Genomic DNA, 21870 nt, shown 5'->3' on the forward strand with positions numbered 1-21870 from the left:
TGATGGTGCAATTTGGGATAAATCTCTTGATTTTGTTGGACTTACTTTCTCAATTTTTTAAAGGGTTTGGACATAATATTCTCTAACCTTTTTTGTCTAAGTAGCCTATATGACTTAATGATTTGTAGGACCCCAAGGATAGACTGTTAGCTTATTTGCAGCATGCTTTTCTTTCCCTTTCTTTTTATTTATAGTTAGTAGAAGGCACATCAGAGAAAAGGCAGGGCAATTACCTTTACCTTGCCAAGGAATGACATTTATTTAGCATGTTAAGCAAAGTTTTGAGTAACTAGGGCTGTGGCAAAAGTCTTTTTTGCACATCTTAATCTGTTCCTTTTCAATCTTCTGAGTTTGTTGAATTGATTTTTGTTTTATTACTCCTTACAAGGTCAATCAGAGACCCTGAGAAGTTTGTGAGGTTTTTCTCTCTTTTTTTCCTGGTATATACCTTGATCCTTCCTTGAAAGTTCAGCAGTACATACATTATAATGACTCAGCCCCTCCAGGACATTAGAGACATGCACATATTATGTAACTTCTTTAGAGTATTTGATGTTTCTTTTCATGTTGAGGACAAATAAAATGGACTTTAACAAAAAATAGATACTGTTTGTTACAATGCACAATGGATGGGTCGATGAAAATGTTTTTGTGGCACAACTCAGAACTCAGAAATTCCTGGGAACACTGTATCACCTTCCCCCAAAAGAATGTAACATATGAACCAACTGGAAGGACTCTTCCATGTCTCCCATCTCCTCCATGCATTGCTGTGGGCCTGGAGAAGAGCTTTCACCAAATGTTAACTCCCACTTTGAACACTGATATCCTGAATCATTATTGCTGATGAATGCCCAACACTTGTCATTCTGCTGATTATCTACATTTCTTCATGTGTCACATGCATAGCACTTGGCTCCTGTCCATAAGGAACAGGTAGATGCTCTGTTTTCATGTTACATAGGGATATTATTAGAAAAAATTACAAACTGATTTGTGCTGTTCTGGGGGTTCACTACCCACCTGGAAATTACGGAATGAAAATGCATGAAGAATTAAGGATTTTTTTCAAGTCCCCTTAGTAACTGACTTGGAAAAGCAAGAAGAAAGGAGGGGTATGGAGGCTATAGTAACATGAGAGGTCAAATACAGGGTTAGAAAAAACTTGAGTTTTGAGCACATGTGAATTACTACATGGTGACCTAGAAAGAAAGAAGATCCTGTGACATCTGATGAGAATGGTCTCATTTCTGGGCTACAGCAAGGACATAAGATATATTAGGATTTTTTTTTTAGAGAGAACAAAAAAAAAAAAAAAGAAATGAGCTTATACGACTGGTGAGAACTCAGGACAGACAATTAGTATTGTGGAGCTGTGGACTATAGGGAGTCTTTGGGCAGAGGCCTGCCTGAGAACTCATTGGCCAAAGCCTTTACTCTTACCTTCTCTGATTTCCCACAGTTATTACCCCCATTCCTCTGATGGCAACTTGTAAATTTGAGATTTTAAAAAGTAGATCCATCTTTTGAGAAAAGTTTGATATTCCTGAAACAGAATGTTAATGCTTTTTAAGAAGAAAAACTGTCTTTCTCGGTCTTTCCTATTTCTCAGCTGGGGAAAACAGTCTGGATTAGAGGCTTTTTTTGTGGATCATTAGGACCCCTAAGGGAAAGGCTCCAATATGAAAATCAGGGCACGGAATCTGGCTGGGACAGGAACAGGGCTGCTCTGGAAGATAGAAAGTGAGATGGGGAAGGCTATGGTCCCTTCTGGGGGTAGGGGTAGGCACAGAAATCTTTTGACCACAGGTTCCCCATGGCACCTGTCAAGGAGTCAACATAGGGATCTCAGTGCTGTAACATGAGATTCCCAACTAGTGAAACTGTTTGTCAGAAAAGTCTGTACACAAGACAAAAACTTCTGACCTTTTCTCTGCTAGACACTGCCCAGGTCCTAAAAGTCTAGCCTGGGCAAGGAGTTCCAGTGTAGACAGCAGGAAATGTATAATATCGTTCTAAGGAGTGAAGACAATGCAAAGGTGGGAAGCTTAAGTAAGTTGTTGAGTAAGAGGAAAATAATGTGAAAAATGCTTTATTTTGGGGGGCTGGAAAATGACACCTAGGATGTTGCGTGAGTCACCAAGCAACCTTGCAAGGAAGGAAAGGAGAGTCTCAGGATTTCGGCAGTTATAATGGTGGGAGGCTGATCAAAGGCTCTTTTTTTTCTGTAAAATTGCAGCCTCCTTCCTCATGCCAGTGTACCACAGGGCCTATAGGTAACACAGCACCCACTGCTAGCAAGAATAATTAGAATTTATCATGTAACTAGACAGACGAGAGTAGGGAGAGCTGGAAGATAAACTGGGCTACCACTTTATCATAAGATTTCAAATGAAGAGTCTCTAAATACCTAGCATTCAATGAAAGCACATGTATAGCTGTGGGAAAATGAGAGTCAATCCAAAATAATAAGGCTGGGGCCAACGCTGTGGCACAGCAGGTTAAAGCCCTGAAGCGCCTGCATCCCATATGGGTGCCAGTTCTAGTCCCAGCACAACTCTGGCCATTGTGGCCATTTGGGGAGTGAACCAGCAGATGGAAGACCTCTCTCTCTCTCCTTCTCTCTCTGTGTTAACTCTGACTTTCAAGGAAATAAATAAATCTTTTAAAAAAATAAATAAGACTTTATTCAATAAAAGGTGCTGGAAGAATTGGACATCCATGTTCAGAAGACTTAAGCTTGCATGCTACCTCTTAAAATGAATAAAAAATATCTAAATATAAGACCTGAAACCCTGAAAATCTTAGAAAAAATAGGGGAAACACTTTAAGACATCAGATTAGGTAGTGATTTTATGGATTAGCATCCAAAAGCACAAGTAACAAAAGCAGAGACAATTGGCATTGTATTAAGCTAAGAAGTTTCTGCACAGCAAAAGAAACAATGAGTGAAGTGATAACCTACAGAATGGAAGATAATTTTTGCAAACTATTCATCGAAGTATTAATACCCAGAATATATAAGAAATTAAAAATCCTTGGTGACAAAAAGCCACAAATAACCCCTTATTAATGGGGAAATGTTTCAAGTAGACCTTTTTTAAAAGAAGAAATTCAAGTAGTACACAAGTTTATGAAAGAATGTTCAACACCATTAGTTGCCAGGGAAATTAAAATCAAAACTAAAATGAGATATAATATCACCGCACTTAGAATAGGTCTTCTCAAAAAGACAAAAAATAACAAATGCTGGTGAAGAGGAAGAGAAAAGTGAACTATTAGAGAATGTTGGTGGGACTATAAATTAGTACAGGGAATATAAATTATGTAGGAAACTATGGAAGTGCCTCAAAAAAACTAAAAATAGATGTACCATATGATCCAGATTTCTTATTTCTGGGAATATGTCCAAAGGACATGAAATCAGCATATCAAAGAGATGTGCTAACCATGTTTATTGCTGCACTATTCACAACAACTCAGATAGGAATCACCATAGATGCCCAGCAACATCAGTGGATAAAGAAAATGTATATTTGTACATTTTAATATTATTCAGCCATGAGAAGAAAAATGAATAGAACTAGAGATCAAAATGTTAAAGTGAAATATGTCAGATTCATAAAGACAAATATTACATGTTCTCTCATATGTGGGGGCTATAAAAAAGTCAATCTGAATGTAGAATAGTGACTACTGGAGATGGGAAAATATAGGAGAGTGGAAGGGGATTGAGGGAAGTTGGATAAAGGATACCAAAATCTAATTAAATAGAAGGAATAAGATACAGTGAGGAGTGACTACAGTAGTCAGTAACCTACAGAATATTTTGCAAACAAACAGAAGAGAGAACAAAGCCTGCAATCCCATAGTAAAGATAAGGGAAAGGAGAACATAGCTACTTTGATTGATCATTATACATTGTGTACATTTGTTGAAATATCACACTGTGTACCCTGTAGATATGTACAAATGTTAATTAAAACATTTTTTAAAAATTTAAGGAATGGAAATTGTAAGTAATCTGATTTGATAATCACCCATTCAATACATGCATCAAATTATCATATTGTATAAATAATAAATCAGTGTAAAAACTAAAATAATAAATAAATGAGTCTAAAAAGTTAATCAAAATTTACATATTTTTGAAATACTCAATCTAAGATAAATTCCTAGGGTTTTTTTTTTTTTTTAACATTACAGATGGTTGTCAACTATATCCACAAAAGAAACCTTCAGGAATCAGTGGTCCCTAAATCTCATGAGAACAGGGCTCAGCTATATCTGGATTGTGTATCTTCAGAAGTCTCACTCCATAATAAATATTCAATACATATTTGTGGTCAGAGTGACAGCATACTTATCTGGAAAATATTGTTTGGACCAAGTTGTTCAGTTCAACTGTGGAACCCTCCATCTCTGAATTTACATGAGCCTCTAGTCACCTATCAGACAGAACGACATCCTCACAATTATAGCAGAGGCATAAGAAAGTGAGCAGAACATCTGATGAATTCGAAAGAGAGGGAAATACCAAATAGAAATAAGGTGCTCATTTCCTATCCACATGCCTATTTTCAGTTGGACTGATTCATTCCGTTAGGGAATTTAGTTTGTTCACAACTGTACTTGGTCAAGGGAATGAGCTAGACCTCAAATACAGTCTGTATGCTGTGTGCTATGCTAGAAGCTACAGCACAGTGTGTTCTCCATGCAGAAAAAAGGGGGCCTTTTTAAAATTTGGGCACAGGGCTGGCTGATGTAGCCGTAGCTATACCCAGAGTGGCCCAGTATATCTTCCCTTTTTAAAAGCTAATCATGAAATTGCTCTTTATCCTCTAATGTATTCATTTTTTCTGGAACAGAGTGATAACTAGGTTTCAGTATTCAATTTGGAACAGACATCCCTGCTGACTTTAAAGAATTTGTTTAAGGGATCCTTTAAACTTCATATGAGCTCAAGGTCTACAGAACTAAAATGGAAGATGTACTTTCTTTCCTCTGAGAGGTAAATTTGTATCATTCAATTAAAACAAAATGTTATATTTGAAAATACTTAGATCTCTCTATAAATACAGGCAGACTTAACTCTTCCTTCCATCCTTCAGTCCTAGGATTATCTCCCTTTATAATTCATTGGCTATGATGGACATATCATTTTATAATAGACTTTTAATAAAAAATTGTTACCTCAACTTGAGGTATCCATTGGGGTCATATTATATTTTTAATCATTTTATTTACACACATAAGGTAGCTAAAATTTACAGAGTACTTCATATTGGTTATGGATGGCTCTGAGCACCATACACATAATCTCATATAACCCTCATAGTGACTCCATAAACTGGATGCTACAATTATTTCTACTTCGCAGATGAGAAAACTAAGGCTCAGAAAATTCACTTGCTCCAATGCATACAACCAAAAAATTGTGGAGGCAGAATTCAAACCCTAACACATCGGCACTAGAATTAGATTATTAACCATACATTCATTGTCCATTTGCCTTTCTATCTTAAGAGATTTGACTATAGTAAAATTAGGTGTACCTTTATCTCAAGCTGAATTCCATAGTTGAAGAATGATATGTGCGATTAGAACAACACACAATAAACGCTTATTGAAAACATTTCAAAGCAAAGATTCTTGTGCCAGCACAGACTCTGGTTCAAATCCTACCTCTGTGATATTAGGTTACTCAATTTTTTTCAGACCTCGGTTCCTACACCTGCAAAATGGGGACAATAACACATATCTTCTTGTGGTGTTGTGTGAAATTAACGAGCTAATCCACATAAGCATTGCCTAGTAAGTAATAAGTTTATAAATGTGGTGATTATTGCTATCACTATCTTTGTAGTCATTATTTTCACCATCATCATCATAATCATCCTCATCAAATTAGTGCTACATGCCATGCACCATTTGGCACAGGAAAATGACAATGCATAAGACATAATCCTGGTTCCACGAGATTAATACTCAAAGTCTAAATCCTGATGGCCTCATTTTTAAATCTCTCATCTCATTGTTTATATTTGTTCATTAAAATATCTACCATAATTTTCTCTAAAATTGGCATAATCATACATACCTCATAGATTGTGGTAAGGATAAAATGAGCAGTCCATGTGAAAGTTTTGGAATAATGCTTAGCACATAAAAACACTTACTACATGTTAGTGGTTTTAATTAATACCCATGCCATGATGCTATGATTTAACAGTACTATCTTGATTTTTTCCAAGTCTTCAAAATACAATTTTGCATAACACCTTTTTATAGCTGTTGTTCCTCCATAGAAGACTGCTTTTGAAGTTGGGCATATTCTCTGCTTTTTTATTGCTACCCAATATTGTGGTAATTATTAAAGTAAACAAAAGATAACTTCCAAAAGACAAAAATGACATCTTAAAATCAAAGAAAAATATTCATGCCATTTCAGATAAAGAAATAATCTGACTTTTCTTTTGAAAAAAAAATATAATTTAGATTGTTTTTAATCACAGAGGGTTATTTAAATATCATAGAAAAGGTTCACTTCGTAGCTCTGCTGCCACAAAGTATGTGACCTGACAGAGTCTCCCACTCTAAATTCACCTGCCAGGGCTTTTGAGCAGAGTAAATGAGAGATTTAGAACATGGTTAATTACTCATTTTCCTTCATTCTTTGTAAAACAAAATTTTAAGTGTTTTTAAAAAAGTAAATATTATCTTCTCACTAAAATAAAAAAAAGAAAGATGGAAAGAGAAAGAAAGGAAGGAGGGAAGGAGGGAAGGAGGGAAGGAAGGAATGAAGGGAGGGAGGGAGGAAGAGGGCAACAGTTAATGCCATTTTTTGATTGCATCTATATAGGGACCACATAAATTTAAAAGCAAGGGATGTTTCTTTCAGTGTGAACCTTTCCATATTTTATAGTGTGGAGGGAAGAGGCTATAAAACCAAATTTGGTAAGAGCCACCTCTGTGTTTTTGTTAGAGTCAATTAATCCCTCCCTATTTTCCTTAATTCAAATTGGGCTTAGTGATCACCTACTTCAGCCTTGTGAAGGCCTTTGAAACAGAAGCTGCTGTATAAACTCAGGAAGGTTATGCCTTATGAACCATGCCCAGAGGGCTTTCTCTCCTGGATTTAATTAAAAATGAAATTAAGAATTCTTTAAGATTATATCAGCCTTTTAAGAGCATAAGAAGGTCAATGGTTTGTTAAGCATCTTCTTTTTCTTTTTAATAGTGCTATTTCCAAGATTAAATAGTATGAACAGGCTCAAGTTTCCTTTTAGAATCCACAGATTCATGGTAGAATGGTGGTGCAGTATGGAGGACTGAGAGAGAAGCTGTGGTGTGCAGAATGAGCAAGACTAAGGCTCCAAGAGAACATGGATGTGGGAATGTAATGAGTGAAGTCCTGATCTAAACCTACTTTGAAAATTATTGGGATTATTAGAAACAATGAAATACACACACACACACACACGGAGTGCTTGGCTGCTAATCTTTGCTCCACAGAGCAGCTATTCTTTTGGCCATGTTACTAAGAAGTTTACATGTAGGACAAAAATACCATGACATAAATATATCAAAGAGAAAATCATTTCACATAAGTACAAAGTCACATATGAGTTTGAAATATGCCACTGTTTACAAGGAGCTTATAAATATAATAATAAAAGGAAAAACATAAAACTTTGCTTATGGTGATAAAAAGGATGGCTGTTAAGAATAATAGAAAGACAGCATTGGGCAGCTTTCTTATCATCTCAGGGGATTTACCTATGCTGATAAACATTTGTTGCCTGATTTGTTACAGCAATAAAAACAAATATACATCAACTCAAGGCTTTAAAATAAACATGTAGAAACAAGGATGACTAAGGTAGATGGTGCCTGTATGAAAATTCATTTGCTCCACTTCCCTTGCACCTCACAACAATCCTATAAAGGGAGCAAAAGAAATGTGATTATTTTCCTCATTTTCTGATGAGTGAATCGAGGCTCTGAGGTACAATGAAGTATTTAGCTAAAATGCATATGAATAAGTATGGCCAAAGGAAGTTCTCAAATATAGATGGTGCACAACCTTTGGCTCCTCTGTAACATCACCTTGTTGCCACTTCAAGCAAGAGATCTCTAATAAGCTTTCCCTCTCTACCCTCCCACTGTCTTCTAAAACATTTTACATGTAAGACGTTGCAGACAAGAGTGTTCACTCTTTCCAAGAGGAGGCAACACAATCACTGTCTAGTGAATACTCCAATCAGGGAAATTCTTCCTCTGAATCAGTCATCCACCAAGCATCACCTGTTCTATTTGTTAAATAATTCTGAATCCATTTGTACCCCTCCTTATCTTATTTCAGTTCTCTTTGATTTCAAGCTTGCTGTGTGATATATTAAGTAGTTCCCTTACCTTCAAACTCTTTCCATACAGCTAACAGAGTAATTTTTCAGAAGACACAAATTAGATCATACCTTTGCTTGGCTCTAGAACATTTCAACAATTCCCCACTGCTTATAGCATAAAGTCCAACATTCTCAGCTGCTTGTGTCTCCAACCTTGTCATTTACTCAATACCCTTAACTCACAGAACTACTGGTAGTCTCAGAATGCACTGTGCTTTCACACATAATGTAGCTTAACTAGGTGCTTTTTTTTTTTTTTTTTTTTACTTAGAATACATCCCTTCCCTAACTTGACTGAAGACCTCAGTGTCTTCCTGATAATTCTAAGAAAAACAGAGCTAGAATTATTTGGTTGTTCCTCTGCTTACCTTTAGAGACTCACATCTACTTCTGTTATGGATTAGGCCTGAAACATACATTTCATTTTACATTTTTCCATTTGGAGACAACATAAAATGTTAAAATCTTAGATAAATTTTCTGTTATTTTGCAAGGAGAGAAAGTTTGCCAAAGATGGGACATGATAACTTTGGCATATAATCCAGGTTTTATGAAATAAAGATCTTGCTTTGCGTCCCAAAACTAAGAAGGGATTGAGATCATCAACTTCACTATTTTTACAAAAAAGAGTGGTTATAAATGGGGATTCTCTGGATTCTACAGAGGGTAGTTTTAAGCTAGATCAGCAGATGGAACTACAGGAAGATGAGTTATGTTTTCCATAGATAACACTTTTTGTAAATGATTAGGGATTATTGAAACAAGGTATGGATGGAGGTGCATTCTTGTATGTTCACACCTCTGCCAAAGGGGCAGTCTATGGTCACTACTTGTACTGGTCTGATTTTAGTTAAATTAAGTAAGCAGGGGACCATTAGCTTCAAGCTATATATCTATTCCTACACAATAAATTGCAAACTAATTTAGTATATAACCTACACAATAAATCGCAAACTAATTTAGTATATAACCTAACTGAAACTTAACTTTGGAGTATAATAGCAGAGTTTCAGATATTCCCAATCAGGTGGGTTGCAGCCAATCATAGGCAGCCAGCTAATCACACTATGCCCAAATAAGACCAATGGTTAGTTGTAGCCAGTAAAGTGAATTCTCCACTTTTCATCTATGTTTTCTCTGCAAAAGCTCATTGCGCACATTGTTGAGTTGAACTTTTTAAAACTCACTTGGTTCAGAGTTCTGACTGAACCATGAAAAATTCTTGGCTCGAATAAATTCTGTTAAGTTTAATTTGTCTAAAGTTTATCTTTTAACAGTTATACCTAATGTTAGGTACATTAGAGAAATAGGCCCTTTATCAAATAGATAGTAATTATTTATATGTCTGTGAGCCGCTTATTGGAGAGACCATATTCTATCACATTTAAATCCCAAGCATTCAGGATAATGACTGGAATGGTACCTAGTAGAAGTCCCATGAGTACTAGGATACCTCAAAAACTTCACAGAAAATGGGATTAAGAGAAATTTATTTTGTTTCAATTTTTTTGAAATTCATGTATAGTTTTTTTATAATACACATTTCCATGAACTTTTTGAACTTCTTATATATTTTCAACAAGCAAAAATATTTTATGATCCATAACACTTCAGAACCCATTTCCTAGCCAAAATCTGTCAACATATTTTAATTGGCCTTCATCTGTTTTAACTCAGTCTATTTTCCAACTACAACATAACAGTACTTAAGACCATTTCTGTAAAAGGAAATTAAAATATGCTACATATATTAGGGAAACAGCCAAGAATACTATTCTCCTTGGCATAGGAATATAAAATACTAAATAATTTATTTTTCCAAAGTAGAGAAACCAATTACAACATCAAACACTACTTTTTTATTTTTTGAAGAAAAAGAGATATTGTAGATAAGCAGGAGGCCTATAGCAATTCCGTTTGTTTTTCATACAGCTTCAAATTGTAGTTTAATTCTAAGGTCTGCCCATTTCTTGTTTGTGCAAGGTCTGGAAAATCAATTACTCTAAACATAATCTGCAGCCTTAGGCATTGTGCCAAGCAAGTAACTTAGAGTTCTTTCTTAAGGAAAACTTAAAACTTCTCTGTTTTCTTTTGTATGACCTTACTGAAGCAAATTGTGTATACAATTAATTCATCCCGGATGTTTGCTATCAAGTCAAAAAGCCAAGAACTTGGATATTCCCTTTGAAACTCAAGAGAATACAGAGACTGACACACTGCTTGTGTTAGCTCACTTTTGTTCTCCTGAATGCAGATTAGGAATTTAACTGGCACAAATGTAAGGGTGGTTTTGCATGCTAACTTTCCCAAATCTAGCTCATCTTAATCTGAGTCAGTAATTGCTTCATCAATATATTCCTGTTTCTTAAATAGACTGTGAGAAATTCTCAAATATCCTGAAAAAAAAAATAGAGACTATCACACAATCTAGTTTAAAGGACAGATATGTCTTCCACATTTGTGGTTGGCTCTTTTGTCTTGTATTTTTCTTAAAAGTTGTCCTAATACAGTAGCTTGCTCTTTGTTGGTACCTGACAAATCTCGGTTGAAATGGATAGACACATTCTTATTTCTTGTAATATTCTTTTTCAGGCAGAAGATCCCAAGATATTTTTATTTTACTATGCGTGAAAATAAGACATACACCTATGAAGATGGTGGATTGGGTTCTTCACCAGTAGAGTTGGAGAAAGGTTTGTCTGAATTCTCACCTATTTCTGTGATTCTTTATTTATTCAAGGATACAACGGAAAAAACAAGTAATAGTGCCTTAAGTGAAATCAGAATTCTTACGAGGTATTTCCCATTGTAGAAGTAAATAGGTTCTGAAACAAATAACTCAATATTCATGAAGAACTGACAGTTACTCTGAATCTATAATGTGGACAGTTATTAGTTTCCATATGTGATTTCATTCATTCATTCATGAGGTGGTTTATGTACTTACTAAGAACTAGGTAGAGCACAGCTTGAGTTATGACCTGTTCCTGAAACAGGTAATAGTTTATTTGATTGCAGACCTTATTCACATGTTTATTTAAATTCAGAATTCTGAATTCCTGCTATACCAAGCACTATGCTATGTATTAGAGATATAGCAGTGCACAGAATAGACATAATTTCACTCATCAAGCTTATAGTGTAGAGTGTGACACAGGTATTTAGTTTAAAAAAATCACATAAACACATTTATAAGCATAAACTGCTTGGGGGGAGAGAGAGAGAGGGAGAGAGAGAGAGAAATATATTAATAGGGGATCTAATTTTATCTTTCAGAGAGCTTCTCTCAAAGTCAATTATAAGCTTGGACCTAAGATGACCAGAAGTTAAACAGGCAAAGTTTAAGAAGAGCTTTTCCGTTCAAGAGAAAAGCATATGTAAAGCACTTAAGATGGAAGAGATTTAATGCATTTTTAATCAAAAAAAAGGCCAATGTGAATAGTGTGGTCAGCAAAGAGTAGAGTAAAATGAGGCATTCAAGAGGCAGGCAGGGACTAGATCATGCAAAGCCTGAATGCCATTTAATGACTTTGCATTTTATCCTAATGCAAAGAGGAGGAGGGAGGGAGGGAGGGAGGGAGGGAGGGAGGGAGGGAGGGAGGGAGGGAGGGAGGAAGAGAGAGAGAGAGAGAGAGAGAGAGAATCTGATCTGTGTTTTTAACAGATCACTTTGGCTTCATTGAGAAGCCGTGTGGACAACAGAGGGAGTGGTGGAACCAAATAGAAAGCTATTTCAGCTGGGAGTTCATGAGGACCTGAATTAAACTGTTGGAAACAGAAGAGTGAACAAATTTGAGATACATTTTGGAGGTAGAATCATCAGGACTTGAACATCGATTGAATGGTAGATGTAATAGAGAAGAACTGTTAGGCATGACTCCTAGGTTTTTGGTGTAAGCAATGAAGTAGATGTGGGTGCATTTACTGAATTGATAAAGTATGGAGAGTGAGAAAATTGGGGTGAAATGCAGATTTTCTGCATCAGTGTAATGATGACAAGATCATTAAAATGAGTGTGTGAGAATATGCATGTGTGTGTGTGTGTGTGTGTATGTATGACCTTTTCCTGTGAGGATAAGAGAGAAGAAAAAAAAAAGGGGGGTTGTGACAAAAGAGGACAGAATTAGGAGAAATAGAAAATGGAATTCCCCAAGTGAGGGGTGTTAGGTGGGGACTGGTGCTTATCAAAACCAGTTGCTGAAACTGTATATTTGAAATAGATCTATTCAACATTATACTATACATTTTTATTTGAAAATGAAAAAGGAACCCATGATATTTATAATAGAGATTACAGAAAGTAAACTGAAAAGCATCATATTTGGTGGGTCTGCACAGAAGGTAGATTCTACCAATGGCTGAATGGTCAAATTTTAAGAAAGGATTCATGAAAACCTTCAGTGGGTAGAAGGAAACAAATGTAAGTTTTTTCTGATTGTCAGAAAGGAGTGGGGTTAAACAAATCACTGACACTGAGCCAGAGGAAGGGAGATGAGAATTAGGGTAAAGGATAGAAGAAGGAAAATGGGTGGAGGAGTTTTCCAATGAGCAAAATGTTTCTGCCATCATGCCTTTGTTGATGCAAGGTCTGCTAGGTCAGTTGTTATCTGGGTTTGAATTCCAGCTCTGCCACTTCCTAGTGGCTGATCCTGGGCAAGTAAGGAAACTTCTCAAGTCTCAGTTTCCTCACTTGTGAAACAAAGATAATGATAACTATCTCACAGGGGTATTGTGATAATTAAATAATTCATGAGAAGTACTTAGCAAAGTGCCTGGCACTGAGGAAGAGCTCAATAAACCTTAGCTCTTATGCAGCTAACTATAGCTGCCTAATTACTAAAACTCATCATTGTAGCTATATTTACATTATCACCTCCCTACGGCTTGGAGACTTTGCCTCATCCACCTCAAAATGGTATAGTTCACTGTCTCAAGAAGTAGTTTTCATGATTTGTTCAAATTATAGGAAGACTTGGGACCAGGGTTGTAGTATGATGAGATCAGCTGCTGCCTGCAATGCCAGCAACCCATATCAGAGTGCTGGTTCAAGTCCCAGCTTCTCCACTTCTGATTCAGCTCCCTGCTAATGTGCCTGGAAAAGGAGCAGAAGCTGGCTCAAGTACTTGGGGTCCGACACCCTTGCGTGAGACCTAGATGAACTTTCATGTTTCTGGCATTGGTCTAGCCCAGCCCTGGCTATTGTGGCCACTCTCTCTCTCTCTGTCTTTTAACCCCATCCCCCCTCTCTCACTGTGCCTTTCAAATAAATCAATAAATCTTATATATATATATACACACATATATATACACATACTTGATTCATATTTATAAAGCATTCAGAAATACTATTGGGCTTTAATTGTTGCAAATTAGTAAAGATGTTCCAGTTGGTTACATAGTCAAAAGTATGTTTTCTCATTTATTTCTAAAAATGTTGGATATAATTAGACTTTTTTTTATTTAACTCCCTTAGAGAGATAAGCAATTGACTTCTTAGCTTATTCTTTGAAAATATAACAAAATACAGATATATATTTTCACTTTGAATCATCTCAGCCCTAATAATATTATGAAGATGTTCTGTCTGAAAGCTATAGACTTCATTATGTATAGGAGCATTACAACTGAGATTTGGTTTAGACTGAATTGGAATTACAGTATGAAGTGCTGGATTCTATTTTTCTTACTCTCCTCTTGCTCTGATTCTCACTAAGCGGTAAAGACAGGAAGATGGGATTTTTATTATTTACCACACACATGCTTTAGAATATTAACATAAAATTGTGTTCAACCATAAGACTTTGAGTGCTTTGTTTACCAACTTGTTCAGGAGAGACTCAAAACGTTGTAAGGCCAAATCTGGACTCCATATTTAATGGCCAGGTCACATTGAGGGCAATGACTTGATCTCTCTGAGCCTCTATTTTTAAATAAAATGTGGGGGTAATTACATAAGAGAACATACCTATATGTAATTCCTTAACATAGCACAGTATAAACATTGAGTTTATGGTTATTATGGTTAGTTAGAACCAACTAATTCTGTAGCTTTGGACAAAGTACTTAATGCCTTGAAGAATCAGTTAAATGGTGATATGGTTTAATATGTTTGTTAAAATAGTAAATGGTGGTAATCGTACCTACTTTCTAGGATATGTTGTGCATGGAGCATGGTGAGCACTATTAAATATTATTCAAAAATTACTCAATATATGTTCACTTTCAGACTTCTGTATGACAGAAATGGTGCTAATTAAATTTGAAAATTAATTTTTCTAGAAAAATATAATTAATATCTTATTAAAATGTATAAGAACCATGAATATGTGTAGCACAAAGTAATCATGTCTGGGTGCTCTGTGTTCACACTAAGATGAAAATGGCAATGCTCTTAATTTTGCCCATTGCCCCAAGGGACCAAAACATCTCTCCACCTTGAGGAAGATGCTGGGTGCAAGAGAAGTGAGCAGAGGAGGATTCTCCCCATTCATCTTTGTGGAAGCACATGCAGTTTGAGAAGATGAAGTGAGGAAGCGCATGCAGTACCTGGTCATCTCAGAGTCAGGGAGCAGGCCTAGGTGGTAGTGGGGGTAGGGAGCTGAGAGGAGGAAGCTTTTGTCACACTCAACAGGGGAATAGTGCCTGGGAGAAGCAGGCTTATCACATAGTTTGTTCACAGTGCTGTAAACAGGTTCCGGAGGCCTGGTGATACAAGAGGAAGAGAAAGATATGCATGGTTAGCACATACAAAGAACAACTGTGCAACTAGTAGCATTTTACCATACGTAAAAGTAAAAAATCCAAAGTGATTTCAATCACTCCATACTTGTTACTAATGCAAACAGAATTTTCCACCGGTCACAGTTCCAATAATGAAGACTTTTTTTTTTTTCTCACAGCCTCTCTTGTGGGTAGATGTGGTCCTGTGAAACTGCTTAGTCTAATGCAAATTGAGATGCAATTTGAGCACATGGGTTTTGTAGACTATTGGGATGATGGCTTATAGGGAACTGATTCAACTGGGACCCATGTAACTTTTCTCTTTCATACTTCATTCCTCTGCTGACCTGGAACCCAGATATAAGGGCTGGAACTTCAACAGGATCTTGGATCATGAGGCAACGTTGAAGGCGAAGGTAGAGTTTTTATGTCACTGATGATATGGAGTGACACTATCCCACTGCAGGACTATCTGTCTCTGGAATTCTTTTATATGTTACAAAAATACACAATCTCATGGAAGCAAGTGTCATTTTTAATGATATAAACAGGATATAATATTAACAAATTTAAGGTTGCAAACTTAATAAAAAGAAATAACTATAGATTATGCATCTCATAAATGCTAACATGTTTACTTACATTTGTAGCCCATTTAACACTCTGTATTCACTGGAATACCCTTATATTACTATATAATTTAGAGCCTATGATGCTCTAGTGAGCTCAGTATTTCTTCAATTAAAAGTATTATTATACATAAAATGATTACTGATCTAAACTGTCAGCACAGGACCTTAGAAGAAGGAAAGAATCAAAAACTTCTTGTAGGTCGTTAAACATTTTCATGATGATGTTATTTCTGTTGCGTTGTACTTTCTGCCTAGAAGGGCTGATTCAATTTTGTTGTTTACTTTGCAGACTAAAAAACTGATGTTACCAATTTTCTCCTAGTCCTTTTACCTAAGTAGCACCATATTTTGGACAAAATTTCAGAAACAAGTCTAGATAATATACATATCTTAAAATTCCTAATTATATTGTTTGAACTGAATTAAGGAAAAATATTTCACTTTTAACACTGCAACTCAACACAATGAAAATGAGGCTATGTACCTTGCCTAGAGTTGAACTCTTGAAATATGTACCTGTATCTTTTTGGAACCATATTATGGATGTAATATTATTATATGATTCATGCATTGAGTAGATTTGGCATTTTGGGGAGTCTCTAATACTTTGGACTTTAGAAGGAGGTCCTTATTTTTTTGTTTAGAGTCACTTCAAGAATAGTGGATTGATTATTTGCCTAAGCTCAGGCACTCATCATTCAAAATCTTAGCAACACAGATAGAGTTACTGATATTCCAGGATCCTTTTTACCTTTATTTAATCTTCTATTACTTCCCTACTTTTTTATTTCTTATTTTATACTGTCATTGACTAAAGAGTAGATATATCGAATTTGATTTCTTGTGAGAACAACTGCTATCTAGCAGATATATAGATGAAAAAAATAGCCAAAGACAAAAAAAGTTGACAAATTTGAGAAAACTTATCTTGACAAAGTACTGCAACCAGACAACAAAATTAATTATCAGTGAGAATCTCTTTTCAAGTAGCATAAAAAATAGAATTCATATCTAGATATTTGTATGGAATAACTTCATTAGTCCTAGGATTCTGTCATACAGTATGCACTATGTAGGATACGGTGTAAAATATAGTAAGCACTACACAAACTACAGTCTGAACATAGAATCACACATAGTAGGTTCTGAAAAATGTTTCTTTGAATTAATCTCTTACTCATTTTTTGCATTCCCCATTGACAGAAGTGTGTGTGTGGGGGTGTCTCTGGCTCTTTCAAGGATGCCATACATATTCTACTCACCTAATTAGGTTTCAATTTTTTGTATCATCAGTTCTCACAGGTTATGTTGAAGGACCCAAGTCTCAGTGTGGTCAGTTAGGATTCATTCATGATGTCAGGAAACTGGCACAGTTCTATCTATGGCGCGATCTACACCTTGATTTACTTCCTATGCCCCGTTCCCTCCACCATTGCTGAAAGCCAGGTGGCCACATGGCCCAACTATTTGTTGTCAAGCTCCACCCCCATCCTAATGGGATTTGCTGCTCCTGCTTCCCTGCCTGCCCTCGGGCAAAGTTTTAAAAGGACCTGTTCCTGAACACATGCTCTCTTGGCTCCTCTCCTCCTCTTGCTGCTCTTCTCTCTCCTCTCTGTCTCTCTCTCACAGTCTCATCTCTCTCTTTTGCCTTCTTAGCCCCTTCCCTCCAGCCTGCTGGCTTTTTCCCAATAAACCCTTCCCCTTACTCTGGTGTTCGGTGTGTTTTGTGACAGCCTAACAGAAATAAATAACATTGGTGCGTTGGCCAGGAAAACCTTACATTGGTGATCCAGCGTCCCCCAGTGACTTTGCTCTCCCTTTGGGGACCTCTGAGCTGCTCTGGGGTCCTGGATTTCTGCCAGTTACAAAACACACCCCTGGAACTCTTTCCACGCCACCGAATGCTCCAGGATCTCCATCCATACATCGACCTTCCAAATTCTGAGGGAAGACGTGGAACGGGAAATCTCACAGTGACTCTTTGAGTTGTGCTCTACTGTCTACTCGCCTGACTTCCATAAAAGTCGTAGTACTAGACACTAATCACAACTCCTACTTAAGGCTTTTAGACTCTATGGACACTGTGTCCAGGCCACAGTGGGTGTGAGTGACGACTCAACCTCTGTTCCCCTTTTACAGGCTAAGCCATGGGCTCCAGTGGACACTTGGGTGACGACCCCGCCTTCTGCTCCCATATTCTCTCATTAGTCAGACTGCCAGGATTCAAGGATGTTTGCAATCAATGGATCTGACTCTACAGGTCGCAATGGGAACTTTTCTCTAACTGCGTTTCGTGCGATTAAGTAATATGATCCCTCTCAAATTGGCTCCAGCCCTCAAACGTGGATGACTCATCTTTAAAGTGGCCCTTCCATGGTGGCGTGTTTGGCCCTGAGGGATGGGCTCAAAGTCGGAGTGGTTTGACCCTGATAACATTCAAGATCTTTATCACTTCTTGAGCATTCGGGAAAATGGAAGGAGATCCCATATGCTCAAGCTTTTCTATCTTTGATCTAAACCTTCTATGTGTACTGCTCTCTGGCTGAGGTCCTATTGGCCTCCAAAGTTTCCACTAGAGGTGAAGGGCCTAAGTCAAAACCCCTGCCTTCCACATTTGCGGCCCAACTTTTCACTATCTCAGCTCACTATACCTCCCCCTCCCACCCAGGAATTCGGAGTTTATCTTAGAACCAGGCCTGGCCCAAAGTCTACTCTCTCTTATCAGTTTGGGAATGATTGTCTCCAAGCTTTCATTCTCCAGCCCCTGTCCTCCAACTGGTCTTTTGCCCCTCTCTTGTTCCAGTTTTACTATAAGAATAGCAAGGGAGTGGTAATCCCATCCTTTTGGGCTCCCTGCTTTTTGAGAAACAAATTAGGTATCCCACCCTTCTGATGGCTCTTTTGATTTATCCTGAGCAAGCCAGACAGGAAAATCAGGTTTGGTGCATTGAACTCTGGCCTGTCCTCACCTTTGGGAACTTGATGGCAGCCGCCTTGTTTTAGAAGCAGCCCCCTGTGCATGACTGACTATGATGTCATGGGCCTAAGGTGTTCTTAGGAAACAGGCAGCTGTAACTAGACACTGAGTTTGAAGGAATTTCTCTTTGAATCTAGGAAGATCACTACCTTTAAAAATATTGCTTTGTAACTTGCTGAACATATTTTCGCCATTTATTTTAACAGGTTTCCGGGTAATCAGTACTCAATGAAACAGCAATGGGTAATAAGTACTTGTTTTAGATGATGCAATTTTAATTTTAATTGAATTCAGGTAGAGATATATAATATCAGCATCTTAAGTCATTTAGGTGTAACTGCTAATTTAAATTGGGTAAAGGCAAATGAGATAAATGCATCTAAATGTAAACTTTTCTATACTCATTGTGTTATATTCTATAAAAAACTATTTGGGTTAGTTTATAAAGTGTCTAAAAATAGTACATTGCTTAGAGTAACTCAGGCTAAAATTTGATGTGTTACCTTATATAAAAAATGTTGTCTTAATTTGGAGATTTTTTTTTTTTTTGACAGGCAGAGTAGACAGTGAGAGAGAGAGAGAGAGAGAGAGAGAAAGGTCTTCCTTTTTGCCTTTGGTTCACTCTCTAATGGCCACCGTGACCGGCGCCCTGCGGCTGGTGCATCACGCTGATCCGAAGCCAGGAGCCAGGTGCTTCTCCTGGTCTCCCATGGGGTGCAGGGCCCAAGGACCTGGGCCATCCTCTACTGCATTCCCTGGCCATAGCAGAGAGCTGGCCTGGAAGAGGGGCAACAGGGACAGAATCCAGTGCCCTGACTGGGACTAGAACCCGGTGTGCTGGCGCCGCAGGTGGAGGATTAGCCTAGTGAGCCACAGCGCCGGCCTTAATTTGGAGATTTTTTAACAGGTTATTTCAAAAATGTAAATCATGTTCACTGGCAGATGGAAAACATCCCAAGTATACTAATCTATTCCTCTTTGACATATTAGAATCTGATCCTCTGTTACAGTAATCTATTATGTTCTCTTGATATCTCTGTTAAATTCTAATTGTTTGAAAACAGCTGAGTTTTTATTAAGACCTATGGGTTATTAAAATATATGCTTATTCTAAAACATTTGAATAATCACCTTATAACAATGATCAAATTTGGTCTGTATTATTCATGATTTTAAGGACTCTTATTTCAACCAGATACTTTGAGCCTTCTTGGCATCCTTGACAGGCATTCAAAAAATAAAAATCAAAGTTCCAAAGAATTTGGACTCTGAAATTTCCAGTAAATTTTGGACTTCGGTTTTCCTAGTTCGGGCCCAACTGAAAAAAATCGAAGGACATATATGTCTATCATCTTGTAGAGATGCCAACTAATCAGGTTATTTGGATTATATTAGAAGTACTGTCAAGATGTGAAGTGGTGCTAAATTTTAAGTTTCTATAATATTAAATGGCATTGATACAAACGTTTGAGAATGATCTTGTGTTACTAGACATGATGGTTATCTTAATGAGAAAGCCCCAGAGGCCTAAAAGGGTAAAATGGTTTGTAAAATCCTACAGGTGCTTTCAAAAATGCTATGTGAAGTAAGCAAGTGCCTCTTGTTGAGTTTATAATGAATTTATAATTTTAATTATAATTTTAAACATGGCAACTTAAAGTCTTTTGTCATCCAGTTTTATATATCAGATTTGCTGTTCATAAAACTAAAGCTTTGTTGGTTCTGTGTTTAGCTGTCCTATAGGTTCTGATGGACTTTTTCCAGCCACTTCTATTGTATTCAGTACTTTGGGATGGCTCTGTAAACAGATGAAGCCAGTAATGTATTACAGGTACTAACTGGGAGAAACTATGGTTAACTGAGGTTACTAAGAACAGAAACTAATTTGAATCAATTGATAATTTACAAAAAGGAGTTAGATTTTTAAAAAGCTATTATTAAAACTGCTATATTGTTCTATTATGTTATGTTGTATGTGTATACATATTGTATGTATGCATGGAAAAATTTATTAAGAATTTTATTTTAATTGGCTTGTAGATAAAAGATTGCCCATAAATTTAAACAGCTAAAATTATTCAAAGATACATTTTAATTCATGTGACCTGAATCTCTGTATCAGATGTTTTAAACTTGTTGGTGGAAAAAAACTAAAAACATTTTATATGCTTGTGCTTGATTTTGCTGGTTAAACAAGCTACACCATGTTAGATATTTAAGAGATGTTTCCAAATACATGTATTCTTAAAATTTATAGAAGGCATTGGACCTTCTGGTAAATGTTTTCTTAAGTTGTTATCTAATGGTTGAAACTGTTTGCTAAGTTTTCATTTGATATTGCTATTGTCAGTAAACGATCTGGGACTGGCTCCCTCATTTCTCTATTCTAAGCCTGACTTGTTCTCTCATTTCTCTGTTCTCTTTGAGGTAGGAAACTATTCTATTCTGAGGGACTCTCCAGGGTGCACAATTTGATTTTTGGATCTTGTGGGAGGGATGGCTGACATTTTCTGTAGTGGCGTAGCCAAAATGAAAGCTTAAGTTGTAATTTTACTGCTAGATCTACTTCGCCATCAGCATAGTAGACAGGGAAGACCTCCCTTTCAGACCAAGGGGAGAGAAAGTTTTGAAGTAGGGACGTGGCTTTCCTCATGGGCCTTGGATCTGCCTCAACATGAACCACTATATAGCAAGTCTGTAACTGTAGACTTGCAGTTTAGGTCACCAGGATTAGAGATGGGACTTGGACACCCCCTTGACTTGCATCCTCTGGTCTGCTTTGGCAAGGACCGGGAGGAAAAAACTGGGCATCAGAAGCAATGTGAAGATAGGTGGAAGGCCTATTGAATGTAGCTCTGTGCTGTGATCTGCCATTGGGGAGACCTGGCAGGCCAGTCCACTGCAGTGGCTTTCAATGTGGTAAGCCTGGGCTTCATCAGAGGTCGGCTCATGAAGAGCTCTGGCAGCTCTGCCAGGAGTTGGATCACTAGAAATGGAGCTGCCCTGGAGTCTAAGGACAACCAGGTCAGAGCCACAGATCTTGCTAGCTCTAGGCTGGAGGGTCCTTCACTCGGCCCGGCTTCCAGGGTGACCACCGCTGCTGAGAGGAGACGGCCAAGTAGGGTCAGTGGCA

At 37.2% G+C, this 21870-nt stretch overlaps 1 protein-coding gene across 3 annotated transcripts in view; it reads right to left on the bottom strand.

Moving 5' to 3' along the window:
* Nucleotides 1–21870, bottom strand: part of DLG2 (discs large MAGUK scaffold protein 2) — a 2175716-nt gene that overhangs the window by 502684 nt on the left and 1651162 nt on the right. For 2 of the 3 annotated variants that reach the window (XM_062196791.1, XM_062196792.1), the window contains one exon: nucleotides 14955–15110. The exons of the other annotated variant lie outside the window; for it this stretch is intronic. In XM_062196791.1, coding sequence (XP_062052775.1) covers nucleotides 14955–15110 — 156 coding nt within the window. The remainder of the gene's footprint in view (nucleotides 1–14954; nucleotides 15111–21870) is intronic. 3 annotated transcript variants of the gene reach the window in all.

The sequence above is a fragment of the Lepus europaeus genome, chromosome 7, assembly GCF_033115175.1.
Source record: "Lepus europaeus isolate LE1 chromosome 7, mLepTim1.pri, whole genome shotgun sequence".
Taxonomy (NCBI): Eukaryota; Metazoa; Chordata; class Mammalia; order Lagomorpha; family Leporidae; genus Lepus; species Lepus europaeus.